The 14302-nt window shown below is 41.8% G+C and overlaps 1 protein-coding gene across 3 annotated transcripts in view; it reads left to right on the plus strand.

The window, feature by feature from the left end:
- The first annotated feature begins 983 nt into the window (after positions 1–983).
- The window catches only part of ZMIZ1 (zinc finger MIZ-type containing 1), a 170070-nt gene continuing 156751 nt past the window's right edge, over positions 984–14302 (plus strand). For all 3 annotated transcript variants that reach the window (XR_003255869.1, XM_026080420.1, XM_026080421.1), the window contains exons 1-2: positions 984–1065; positions 1857–1967. Coding sequence is in view for 2 of the 3 variants with exons in the window: in XM_026080420.1 (XP_025936205.1) it covers positions 1908–1967 (60 nt within the window). In the remaining variant the exon portion in view is untranslated. The remainder of the gene's footprint in view (positions 1066–1856; positions 1968–14302) is intronic.

Below are 14302 nucleotides of genomic sequence, written 5' to 3' on the forward strand. Positions count from 1 at the left end.
CATTTCCATTTTAAAATACCATGAAAGTGATTGAAACAGGAGAGGAGAGAATATATATGCGCGTGTGACACATCTCTGTGCCCTTAACTGAGAAGCGGGTTCTGGAAAAAAGCCCTTAAAACTGCTAAACTTATTAAGTATAGGCTGGAGTCTTATGCAGTTCTGCTAAAACATAAATAAAAGTTACAGTGCACACCATATGGTAATATGAATTATGGACAAAAAACATTGATTAGTTGTTGGTTTCTGTCTTTCAGATCTGCTGTCCTGTCGCTGTAGAAAAAGACTAGTTAAGGCTGGAGAGGGCATGGATGGAAAGGGCCCCGCTAAATGCAAACCATACCTTTGCTAGCAGGCTGTACACGGTCCTTTTGCCTACTTGTGTTTTTAGTGCATTTAGTGTATAGCTCTTGGTCCAAGCTGAGCCGAGTTTTGGCTGTTCCTGCCTTTCAGATCAGTAGAGCTGTTCAGGCCGTAGCCGACCTGTCACCCCCAGACTGAACACAGAGATAAAGAAGAGGTAAAACGCTACATTCAGAGTGATGTGTCCCCACTAGTTTAGTACCTTCCATCTCCCCCTCTCCCAAGCCTTGTTCCTGTATCCTGATATATACAGTTATTCTGATGAAGAAGTGCCTATGTCTGAGCATGGAATATAACAGAAAGCATGGCTCTGAAAAAGAGCTAACAAATACACTCAGCAGCACTCGTCGTGATAGCGACATTGTGTACTGAGCTGCATCCACAAACACAGCTCAGCGTGACCAGTGTAGGTGGTGGGTGTAGGGGACTGCGGGTTTGCTGTTTAGATCAGCATAACTTGTTGTTGTCAGTTCTTATTTAATGACTTCATACTGCTGTAGCAATATGAATTAAAACTCATAACACCACTCTGAGCCTTCATTTCCATTTGCTAGGTGTTTCAAGTCACGGAGTTTTACTTTGCCTCAAGTTGCATGGTCTGTTAGAGAGGGGCCTAGTGATAGAGCGTGGAGGACACGTTTTCAGAAGTAACAAGGGGTTCGTTCAGCTAGAGATTCCTTGAAGAGACCAGTTTTTCAGCAGGTAGGAACTGTCTCAGCACTTTGGTCTGAAAATCAGGCCTGGTTTATGCATACCAAATTGTGCTTTTGGAATTGTTAGTCATTCTGAAAAGCTTGGCTGAGGCCTGAGTCCCAGTCCTTTACCACTGTCATCACAGCCCTCTCAAGGACATGTTAAATTGATCTACTAGATTTAATATTGCAGGAAAATCCAAAGTATACCTGGTGCTTTTATTTCAAAACAGAAATTCAGTCTTCCTATTACTTCAGGCCAATAACATGTTTTGTGTTATTTTTGGCCATATAATACTCTGCCATATCTGATTCATTTAATATTTATGAGAGGTATTTTCTCCTAGTGGAAGATTACGAAGAATCGCCATGCCCTTGCCCTTGCAAAACCCAGACTGTCATTGTTATCATGATTATTATTTTTTTTATCTCAAAATGTGCTCAGGGGTTCTTGCAAGCAGCGCTGCTCCATCATTTTAGTGCCATTTGTGTAATAATTCTTTGAGTAAAAGGAGCCTTTGTCAATGGCCTCACAAAGGCTCCCAGGGGAGTGTGCTGTACCTGGCTAGGTGTCACCATGTGACTTAGGAATGCCATCGCCGCATTTAAACTCCGGAGCTGGTGCTGTGAGCACCTGTGGGCCCCAGCCCTTGCCTGCCCCCTCCCCAAACCACAAGGAAAAAATCATCACCTGGGAGGATGAGTTGCTACTGTGTAAATCTCATGGCCTCACTCACTGTAGAGTTGGTAGAAGTGCATAGGCTGTGTTCAGTGATCTTTACTGTTCTTTTTGTCTTGCAGATTGAGGGATTTTAATGGCTTTCAGGTAGAAGCCAAGTGGAGACAATCAAAATGAATTCTATGGACAGGCACATACAGCAGACCAATGACCGGCTGCAGTGCATAAAACAGGTAAGCTGAGGTGAAAACCATTACTGCTAGACAAACATAACGCATTGTATGGCAGGGTGTGTTGTGCATTATGGTTACCTGTTCTTTGATGAATATCCTTGCCTTTTAATGGGGAGGAGAGTGGTAGGAATGAGGCATCCTAATCTGGCTAAAGAGAAGAGTATCTGCTACAGGAGCTGGTATATAAACCTCCAAAGCCAACCTTTCTGGTTCACCTTTCTAAGAAATCTTAAGCTTGGAGACTCACCAAATCTGTCTCAGCTCTAAGGACAATGCTCGTTCTGCCCTGCCCTCACCTCCCCAGCAGGTGTCATAGTGAGGAGCCCTCTTGCTTGTGCTCTGAGCTAAGTAATCCAAAATTTTGATGGGCCAATTTTAATTCTAATCCAGTATCTAACCTGAGACCTGCACTGCCTGGAAGATTCAAACTTAGATGGTAGGCATACCTCTAAGTGCTCAGGTTAATTGGCTTGCACGGAAAAGTAAAATAAAAACTTCAGTTTGCTCTTAATATTTCAAAATGTTTCTAAATATTTTTGAAACTAAGTAGTCTTTCAGAATTAGAGATTTACCCAAATTTATTAATTCAGGTATTAAATCTTCCCAACTAGGAAACTGGGTGAAATTTTCAGAAGCATCTGTTTGTGATGATGAAGGGCCCTTATATTTCACTGAAAGTCGATGGGCATTTTAGACTCATTTACAAATTTCCCCATTGTTACTTTACTTGCAAATGCTGCTATAACAGAGTGAAACTATAAAGGCAAGGATAGAATGAGCTGATGCCATCTTTCCCTGCTTTACCCTTCTCAGTGAGCTTTGCCCTCTGATCTTCCAGCTGGAGTTGCAGGCAGCGTGTATCCTCCCCTCACATATTCTCTCTGCATGCAAGAATTCTTGCAGAAAATTTGGTGCAAGGGGTCTCAGGGCAAGAACAGGAGAATGGTTTCTCATTTTGACATTAGAATAATGTTTCCTGTTTTTATCTCTAAACCAATGCATGCGTGCAGCAAATAGATGCATAAATGCAAGCAGCACACAGGTTAATTTGAAGTCAGTTATCCCAGCTAGAAGATCCATAAAATGAGTTCTGAAGTTCATCTTTCTAGAACTGGTTAAAATTTTCCAAATTACTGTGTAAAAACAGACAGACATTATTCAGTCAATGTTCACAACCTATTTTTCCCTGTTGTTTGAGCAGTTTTCTCTGTCATACTACTTTCCTCACAGTTTGGGCAACAGCATGTTTAGAGACTGGAGTCTTGGTGTTTCCGTTTTGTACTTGTATTAACTAAGTTAAAAATCTCCCTGCCTGCTTTTGCAGTGGGACACATGCATATTGTTTCTTGAAGGAGCGCAACACTTCTCCCTTCATGATTTTCTTTGTATGGTAGACACAAGGACTGTAAATCAAAGGAACTGATACAAACTAAGCATGGGGATAGTGCTGGATAGGTCTAGATTTCTAAACTTACTTTATTTTCTTTTATCTGTTTTCATTCTCTTAGCTTCAGCAGTCTCCATCGTTATGCCATCATGTTTGTCTAGATTATTAGTAGAGGATTATATTACCTAGAATGTGTCTTAATGTAAAGAATACAAAATGTGTGTTTATTTGCTAGTCTAGTCATGCAGATGCTTTGGGGGATATCAAAAAAAGAATAGAGTTTATATCCAAAACAGATGATTTTCTCCCTGTGATTCTTTGTAAGAAAGGACTTTGGAACAAATCAAATAAGGCTAGTTCGTAGGTCAGGGAGCAGAAATAGGAATCCATCCCTGCAAAATTGCTAGTCTTAATCCAGCTGCAGTTTGTGGTGGCTTGCTTGCTCTCTCTTTCATCACTCGGTGGTGAAAGTTAATGCATCTCATGGCTTCTTAGAGGCCTAAAGCAAATGAATTTGGGGATTTCATCCCAGTTTCTTATGAACAAGTATCTGGTTCAGAAAAAGCATGCCCTTGGCTGGCACTAATTGGTGTCCTTTTTGGCCATGCTAGCCCAGAGGATGAAGAATGAAGTGACTTACAGAACAATTTAACCTTTCCAGCTGTAAGAACAAACCTTTAGATCGAGTGCAGATAAATGGAGGATGCTGCTCTGTTCCTTTTTCTAGACCTGCCAGTTTCTGTACACACAGAATTTGTATTATTTTAATAAGATAAAAGTATCAAACTATATTTCTTCAAGTATTAAAGAGGTATTTTTAGCTCCGTAATGGGTGCTCTGTCAGTTAAACTACTAACATCTTTTTTATATAGTGCTGGTTTACATAGGTGGCCAGAATATATTTCTTCAGGGATCAAGGCAGGAAGGAAGGAAGGTCAGGCTTTTCCGTGTTTGTGGAACCGTCTCAGTTTTATTTGTTCCTGTCTGGAAGAAAGTCCAGAGTCTTTGGGTGGGCAGAGGCATGTGTAACTCGGCAAATGATCCCCAAAAGGGAGGTATCCTACTTGGCCATGGCTGGGACTTCACAGTCCCCCTTTTCTGTAGAGCTCAGAATAAGAGAATATTGGCCATCTATATCTGAATGCTTTTGCCTTCAACTCATAAAGAAATGCAGTTAGGCAAGCCAGTAGCTGAACATCAAAAATATATAGCAGAAGACTCTTTTGTGAAAGTGGCAGTACTTCAGGATGTCTGATAAGAATGACCGTTTTTTTTCCTTAAAGAACTTGACATAAAGACTCTTCCCCCCTCCCCCCCCCATAGTTCTGAAATCTTGTGCTCCTACCTTTTTCATAGCGGAGAAAGAGGCAGACCCTGACTAGCTTTTTGGAAGAGACTCTTCTGTCAGACACTCAAAAATTTCCTGTTTGGAGACATCTCACCTGCTTCCTTGAGCCAGGTCATTAGGTGGCCAAATTAACATAGTGCCATGAGGAGCCATTTCCAGTTCACCCACAGATAACTGGACCTCACACTGTTATATGCACCCACGCCTGGTTTGGGGAGCAAAGCAGTACTTTGCACAGCCATATCAGTGTACCTTCACCAATTGCTGGATGAACTGCAGGGTTCCTCCCCAGTCTCCAGTCTTTTATCCTTTCTTCCCAGCCTGCAAACACAAAGTAATGCTGTTTTCTGAAAAGATGTGTGCTTTGCAGGTCAGTTAGCACAGCAACAGCGTGGAAGGTGCCCTGCAAAGGCGGAGGGGAACCACCCTTCCTTGGCGCCCAGCATCTACACATTTTTATAACCTTGCTGGCAGCTAGCGGCTCATGTAGCCAGACTGAGAGCTGTCTACCGCCCGCATCGCCCCTCACCCCAGCCCCTGAGAAACACTATAAATGGTAATCCATGTGCCTCTTTAACTAGATCGGGTTACAGCACAGGGTCAGAACGGGCTGCTTTCTTCCCAGCTCTGACTTGCGAGACACCCACAATATCCTTGCTGACTTCTGTTTCAGGATCAAGGTTCTGCTTTACCTTTATCTTTTTTCGCGTTTTAAAACTATAAAACCAAAACTTGTATATGATCAGCTAGTTAGGAAATGAAGAGTGTGTGTTTAAAAACTGTTTCAGGATAGATGAAAGGGCAAACTGAAGAGGTGGCTGTGTATTTGCTGTTTAAAAAAAAAAAAACAGACTTCTGTGAAAAGCTGGAACAGCTTGTGTGGTCTCTTTGTAGCTGATTCCTTCGGTATTTGTAAGTGTATGTGCTTTAAAATCAAACACAGTTTTTTCAGTGTTGAGTGGAAGAAGCCAAAGTAACAGACTTCCCGTAACACATGCAATTAGTTTGTCATGCCACAGAATACTGTTCTGAGCGCGTTGAAGGAAGCTGGAGCTTCAAGGCACAGACCTTTTTTTTAGTTCTTTGTCCATACAAACAAAAATGCTGAATGATTTCAGGCTCAGCAAAGGCTTGATAGGCCCTGAGAACTGGCCTGCTTGGGGCTCTGTTTATCCACAGAGCACTTGTGGCTGAGCTGGTTCTGGCACATCACCCGCCTGGGAGCTGCAGCGCTGCGGAAACGCGCGGCTGGYGCAGCCGGGCCCGGGGCTGAGTGTGCCGGCGGCTCTGGGGGCCGGGGCCCAGGCGGACGCGTCTGCCTCTGAAGGAGCCAGCCTGGGTCTGGGCAGCTACTGTTGAGCCAGGTTTAGTAAGCCCTCAAAGTCTCCGTTTAGCTCTGTGTGATTAGGTAGTGCTCCCTCGGACTGACGTGTGTTCCTAGTTCTCTTGTTGTGTGGGCAGTCTCAGACAGAGAGTTGACTGTAACCTTTTTAAAAAAACAAAAGACTATTCCTTATGATAGCAGTATGGATTTAATGAAACACTGCTCATTATTTTCCTTATGTGACACATGCAAATACCTGGCAAAATCAGTGTATCGTATGATATCTCCTCTCTGCCAGCCCACCTCCCCCCCAACACTGGACCAAATTTCAAAACAGCACTATTTTAAATCAAGGGACTTCTAGCTTTGTCTGTGTGTGCTGCCAGTCAGTTTGTAAGGTTTTTATACATCTTTTGTGAAATTCCTGAGAAGAGGAAGATCAAGAAAATCCTTCTATATTTAAATTACAAGGAGAGTACCACTTGAAAATAGGTGCATGATATCTTTCTGCTGTGCTAAGAACAGTCTTCGTGGTACATACTAGAGCTGTGCTGAAATCTTAGTAATAGGTTAAAGGGAAGTATGTAAAGGTTCTCTGGTGTCAGAAGTATTTGGTTGTGGGAACAGAGGGCTGTTTCTGCCGCTTGTGTCACGTTACATCAGGATGCATTGAGCAATATATCATCAAGCGATGCTGTATCACTCAGTGAACCCAGCTTAATGGGAGGCATGCATGGCATTGCTGATTTCTAGAAACAGATTACCGTTTCTCCCCTCTTTCCTTCAAGGAAGCTTGCTGAATTGCTGCAGTTGCAATGCTTTATAATGCCTAGCTAGCCCTTCAGAGAGATATGCTAAAAGTTGTAATTGCTTTATGTTTGTGTTGATCTTTTCTTTCTGAAATTGGAAACAAACAGTCCCATTTCTTTCATCATTCAGCAATTGGGTTTTTGGTAGCTTGCAATTCAGAGGAAAATAGAATTCTTTGTATATTTACATAACTGGTAGCATTTAAACCCTGAAACAATTAAACTAATCCTGCCTTTCAAAATTATTGTTGTAGATGCATGTAGATGCTCAGCAGTCCTAAACATAATGTCATTTTTAATATATTTTGGAATGGTTGATATGGACCGGTATGAATTTGAGCTGAAAATGTTTTAATAAAGCTTCATGAAAATTTCATTCTTCATGAATTTTGAAAATCAGTATTCTTATGAAGAGCACATTTACTTAGAAATACATACTTTTTGGTTGTAACCATGTACGTGTTACAGATTTTTTTAGGACTTACGTATGAAATAACACATAGCAGTAGGGCTGATGGTGAAGCGATGCTTTCTTTTCCTTACAAAGACATTTGAGGGCCCTAAAGTGTTACAGTTTATTGGTTGAACAGTCCATCAATACTGTGTTAGTTGCTATCTTTTTTCATTTTTTTTTCTGAGACCCATAGCTACAAATTCTTTGTCAGCTTCCTTGCTCAGCTCGTTGGAACATCTCTCTGCCAGAGTTAAGTATGTTTAGGAAAAACTGACAGCAGAGGAGCTTTCCTGGCTCCTCCGGGCCATTAGCAGGCTTGTCAATCAGCATTCCTGCCCTGTGAGATCCTGCATCCCGCTCGGCTACTGTTCTGACTCAGGCCGGGAAGCCACAAGGGAAAGAGCGGAGAGACAAAGCGCTAGAAATAGTTGTGGTGGGGCAGGCGCAAACCCGTTCGGGAGGTACGCGGCTGTGGCAGAGGCAGCGCTTGGGGAGCTCGTTCAGCTGGCGAGAAGGCTGATGAGCTCGTGAAGTTGCGGCGTGGTGAGCGTAACCCGCCGTCTTTTGAGGTGCGCTGGTGCAGTGAGTGTGGGCACAGTTCTCGCCTCAACTCTGGCGCTCGTTTTATCGTAGCACCTGTCCTTGAGGGCTGAGTCGTTAGTATAATGAACTTTTTTCAAAGGGAAAATACGCATGTGTTTTAAACTTTCAGTTAAAACTTCTACTGTCCACAGGATCCAGAAGAATCTCAGTTTCTCTGTGTAACCAGCTAATCTGGCCTATTGCTTAAAATTGCATATTGGTAAACAAGGATGTAAGTTAGAAAATTCTAGAAATCGGTAACCTAGCTCTGTGGTGCCCCCTCGGTTTCAGATGGGCTTAGGGAATTCTGTCGTTAGCAGCTGGGCTCACGCTCCGTGATGAATACGTGACCTACCTGGCAATGGGTCTGTAGCTTCTGCCATGCCACTTCTGGCTCCTCCTTCGTACCTACAGGTTTCCTGCTTGTTTCCTTCCCTGCGCACGAATGCAATAGCAAATCCACAGCAGGTGTGACTAATGCCTCGTTTGCTTTAGGGTCCGTTGTCCCTGACTGAGAAAGGAGGGGACAAAATGTCGGAAGGGTGATGGTACTGTTAGTACTGAGAGCCTGCAGCCGCGCAGGTCTCTGCCATGCCGTGCCACAGGAAAAAGCTCTCTGAGCTGGGCTTACTGGCTCCCTGTGGCTGCTGTGCACTGCGCAGGAGGAGCCATTAGCGCTGTACACAGGCAGGTCGCAAGGAATGTGCTGCGGGCAGTTTTGTAAGCGCATGCAAAGGGGAAGGGGCTGGGGGGAGGGGGACAGGCTGGAATTTTGAAAACTAGCAGTGCTGGGATACAGAGGAAGCCTCCAAACTGGCAACTGTGTCCAGGTATGCTGGAATTCAGCTGTCTTACAGTACCTTGTTTGTTACTGTGCTTTGTGCTGACTTTATATCCACCATCTCCCACACAACTGATTAGTGTACCGTACTTAAATCTTTGCAGATGGAGCTGGCTGAATGCCTGTGAAATGTATCCTGCTTGTTAGATCAAAATTTAGTCAGGTTTCTGTCCTTTTTATGGTTCAGATCAATGCAAATGTGCAGACTGCTGATGTTCATAAATTTGCTTATGTGAACATTGCTGTTCTTTTTACTCTTGTTCACATTGTACTTCATCAACAGATTACACTGGGAAAAGCACAAAGCAGCTGATATGACTGTGCCTGCCATGAGGGGTTTCCTGGCAGAGCAAACATMTCTCTTTACTTTATTGGTAGACTTGGTTTGACCAGCAGAAATCTGCTGATGTAGCATTGACACACTTGAAATTTTTACCTTCTGGTTCTTTCTCCTGGGCTTTGCAAAAATGCCCATTTCACTCTAAAATTGTTATCTGGTAAAGATTAATATAAGTTTCCAAGGATGCTTCAAGATAATCCATCCYGAGAAAAAGAATATGCTCATCAACCCTGTAATTCTGCACTATTAGCAGAATGAGAGAGGCCTTCAGAATACCTGCGGAAGTACRTTGTTTCCATATTGTTCTTTGCAAGGCAGATTAGGGTAAGGGAAATGTTCAGGCAAACACGAGCAGTTATATATTGCTTTGTGGCAGAATAAAACATTTCGTCCTTAGCTGACCCAGGCTGACAGACAGATTTTTTCCTCTTCTGTCTAATTTCAGCTGTTGATTTCTATCTGCTGAAGATGATGCAAGAGAGATGAGCCCTTCCCAAAAAGGCATAACAGTACAGATGTAGATGAAAAATGAGTGGATTCTTCAGAAGAGAGTGGATAAGGATCACTTTTGGGGAGGATTTGGGGGTGGTTTGCTTCCTGTTAGATGGAGCAGTTACAGGTGCTGTGAGAGGAGATGGTGCTACTAACAGCAGGTCTACTGAAAGCAAAAAATTTTTCTTTTGGTGGAGGATGTTTCTTCCTTAGCCGTCTGATGTAGTGGAAGAAGGTGCTGTTTTCCAGCTCAAAGCATTTTTCTTGGGTAGTCCCTTCACTCCTTTTTCTTTTTCTCATTTTGGATACAAAGCATGGGTCCATGATGGGATAAGAGTCCTCAGGAATGCGATCTCAGGACTAGATCGTTTTTCCAGCTCCAGCGTTTTTCCAAGAGCAATAGGGGACCAGGGCCAGTGATAAGGGGGGGAGCCTCTGCTGCCTTGTTCAGTGCACAGCAGCCGGGTGTTAAAGCAAGGAACAATCCTTTAAGCAGTTGAAGCATTGGGTACTTTAGGCAGATAGTATTTTAGCCAGCTGGATTAGTAAATAAGGATTTTGTTTATTGTGACATTAAAGTGCTAACATAAAAGCAAGGGAAATGCTATGGGGGGGTATATATTTTGCTTGTAAAAAAAGCTATGCAGATTATTTAGAGTCATATTACAGCAAGCTCTGCCAGGGCCACAATTAACTCAAGAGACCTGTAGAAATTTTGCAGTTTTGTGACCCAATATTCCTACATAGGCTGACTTAGAAACTCATGGGTTTCTCTTTGAAAGCAGGGTTGGAAATGAGAGGTCATGTTCAGTTTCCTACTACAAGTTTCTGGGAGCCAGAGTAAGCCTGAATAGCAGTAGTTTAGGCCACCTTATAGTGTAGAAGAACTTTAATTAACAGCAGTTTGTCACTTGAAAAGTGAATCTCTGAAACAAATTCTTAGAAGATATTTGTTGGAATTCCTACAATAACGAAGTCCAGAATCTTAAAATATTTCTTACATTGTTTTGAAGCACATATAAACTCAGGAAAAAATGGGGAAAGTCTTTAAGACTGCAGCTGAATAAACTTCCTGCCTTACTCTAAAATGTAAGTGAGGAAACACCCTGTAAACCTTTGTTCTTCTGTGATTTTGATGCCCACAGAAGCTTGTCCTCTATGGAAACAAATGAGAAGAAGCAGTAAGAGGGAGGGAGAAGGTGGTGGCTACCTGAACTTAGGGGGAAGCTGGAATGCAAGGGTCCTCCCTGCGCTCTTCAGAGTTGAAAATAGCAACTGCAGAGCATTCAGCTCCGTGATCAAACAGAAGCATTTTTAAGTGTTCACTGAGGGTTTTATGAATAGAAAGGTGAGGAAAATCTCTCACAGGTAAATCCAACTTCAAGCAGCTTCCTGAAATGCCAGTTACAAATGTACTTTCTGAAGCAAAAGTAGGGGCTGACAGTACAAAGTCCATAAAGCAATAGCGCCTAGGATTTGCACCCCATAATTGTTCCTTTAAAACAGTCACACTACTAGTGATCACATGTGATCAAATTTGGGGTGTTTGGGTTTGTCTTGTTTCTGAASTGCCAAGTGTTGCAGTGCTGTGGGCAGTGGAACTCCCATATGCAGGGGCAGCTGTACGTTTTGTCTTCAGGGTGGCATTGAAATCACCAGGAAATACAAATCCCCCCCCCACCCCCATTTACAGGGCTGTTCCAAAAATTAACCTAAAGTCTTTGTCAGCAGACATTACATGAAACAGGTTTTGTTTAATTTAATATTGCAAAGTTTGCTTTGTAAAAGGACCCCCAAAATATTTCTGTCAGCATTGTTCCTTTTGATTTTGAAATATCTCAGTAAAATCTGACTGGGTGATAGGACGCATGAGAATAGATCATGTGGACTTTACGTCTTACATAGTGGCATCAGTTCATGTAGTGGTCATTTTTAATAGTCACCTTGAGATTTTATCTCTGTATAGATTAAGAGATTAAAATAATAAAGATTAATTCAGTTCATTAAAAGTCCTATAAAAAGCACTATGAGTGAGTAAGTAAGTTACTAAAATGAGTCAAAATTAATTGGAAAACAAAATATTTCAACAAACTGTAATGTTGCTTGACTGGGATATACTGAAGACTACTTTGTATTTTTCAAAACTACTGCATTTATTCTCTGGAAATTTAGAAAATGAAGAAATACATTTACTACAAATGCATTTTAAAAATTTGGTTCAGTGCATAAGTCGGGGGAATTTGAGTCAGTGCTGCTTCTTTCCCTTGCCATTGGCTCGCTTTGTATTCTTGGGTAGCATTGCTTCTTTTTAAAGGGTGCAGTGGTGACAGTAATCTCCCAGTCAAGGGCTGTGGTAGTTCTTCATTAATGTCTTTAACACACCTTGATGTGGAAAGAACTGCATGAAAAAAAAACGCCAACCCCAACCTTTCAAAGTGCTCTGATATGTGCCTCAAATTATTAAATGGCTTACAATGCAGAATTATTTAGATAGAATCCCCAATTTGCCTGTTGCCCTCACATAATCTTCTATTAAAAGGCATTGTGCAGCTAGGCTTTTTTTTTTTTTTTTTTTTTAAGAAAGCAAGTAAACAAATCTGGAACAAATGAGCCTATTTTCATCAGTAAAATTCATTAACAATTTAAGTAAACATTTAGATCACTATTCAAATAGTTCAGCCTGCAGTATTCTAAGGGAAAGAGTGTGACCACTGCTTTGAAAAAGTTAGCTCATCAGTATGTTGAGATACGTAGAACTGAAGCTACTTGCTGAAGAGCACAAAGGCTTTGGAGAAGGAAGGTTCTGTATCTTAAGTTGTCTATTGGAATGAGGAAGAAAGATAGAGGAGCCTCAGCATCGCTGCTCTACTCACATRTATAGGCATCTTACGCCAGCATGTATGAACAAGGGGATACTGATGGAAAATGGCTCATTTCCGTTCCCAGGAAGAGTGAATGAACTGCTTAAGCAAACTATTTTCATAATTCGATTGAGCTGTGATTGCAAACTTAAAAACGGATAGGAGCCTTATGTGGCCTTAGAGAAAGAACAAACCAGGCATACGKTTTTTTTCTTCACTTTTTTACCATGATACAAAAACTCTGTATCTTTGTGAGCAATTAAGGAAGTATTATTATTCTCCATCATTTGATTATTTTGAGTCTTTTGTAAACCACACCATTCTCCATGCTCTCAGCTGACATAATTGCGCTCTAGGTGCTGTTGATAACAAGAGTAAGAAGATTGGACCGCATGCCGTTGTTCCCTCTGTCGGTAGATGAACAAAAAGGCGTATTGTCACTCGTGTGCCCCATGGCCATCTAGAGTCAGGTGTGGGGCTCAGGTCTTTAGGGGTCCATAAGTCACAGTTTCCTCCTAGGCTGGGGAAAGTGTGGTGGAAGAGCAGTAGATGGTTTTATTGCAAAATATGAAAGATGTAACAGAGTAGGAAGGCAGCCATATAATTCTGATCAGCAGAGGGAAGGGATGATTTTTGTTTTAGCTCCTTTAGCTTCTGTGTATGGTGCTTGAGGATCAGGATGTTGAATCTGTCTCTGATGCTTTCCTAAAACTCATGCAGAGGACAAGATTGCAATGTTTTTTCTTCACTCCAGTATACGTGCATAGAACAGGCACGTATATGTGCACTCCTCCTCACGGATCTCACCATATAGGAGACCTAGACAGGGGACCACAGCTATTCAGTCACCATTGCTTCAGGCATTCACCTTCTCTCAAACTAATACTGATTTATACGTGCACATTATATTGACAGTGCATGGGAATGAAGCATCTGTGGAAGTCTGCATTAGTACAGGCTTTGTTCCCTTACTGCTCACAGTAAGTATCTGGACAACTTGCCTTCATTTCAGTGACACTTTTTTTTTAATTTGTGTCTCTTCTCACTTGTTTAATATGCAAACTCGTGTCTTCAGTACTGACTCCCCTCCTCATCTTACCCTGGATTTTCCTGTATTTAAAACATTGGAAAAGAGGTGCTGGTCTTTGCTCCATAGTTACTGTTTTTTTCTTCCCTTGAAAAGGAAACTGCAGTGGACAAATGGGCCAAAAATGGTTCCCTTTTGTTAAGTAGCCACAGCTTACATGCGACTTTAATTTCTCTCTCGGAGTATCTAATGCTTATCAAAATGTGAGTTTAATAAAATATTTATAAAGTCTCCAATGAGATGAGCCATGTAAGTGCAAGATAATTCTATTAATTAGGGATCTCTCAGTCTCAAAAACACTTGAATTTTGGGGGGAAAATTATCTGAATACAAAATGCACAGCTTGAGCCTTTTAATTTTTTTGATAAATAAAACAATCTTTGATATTGAAGGGGACTGTAGAGAATTGAACTATATATAACTGCATCCAGATAAGCACAAATCAGTTTCACAAAAGAAAGAACATAGCTCAATACTCCCCTCTATCCTCCTGAAAAAGAAAAAGACTGTTTATTTTGAATCTTGGTTTCAAATGAGTTTTTAATGTACGAAGTATAGCTCCTCACATATATGGCCTTTGAAAAGTATAGTCACATTACTTGACTATAAAAAAATTACAGAAACCATCTATTTTGGGTCATGGCATTTTCTGTGTTTAAAAACATCCCTGGTTGGTGTCCCATATTTCTGTAACACCACTGAAGCTGTGTTGCAGCTGGTGGAGGGCACAACCTGGGAGAGAGAAAACTCTTCCTGAATGAAGAACCAAAGTAGCTGCCCGTGCATGGGAGGGGGAAGAGGGGGTCATGG

This window comes from Apteryx rowi, unplaced genomic scaffold (genome assembly GCF_003343035.1).
Source record: "Apteryx rowi isolate R43461 unplaced genomic scaffold, aptRow1 scaffold_52, whole genome shotgun sequence".
NCBI classification, from domain to species: Eukaryota; Metazoa; Chordata; class Aves; order Apterygiformes; family Apterygidae; genus Apteryx; species Apteryx rowi.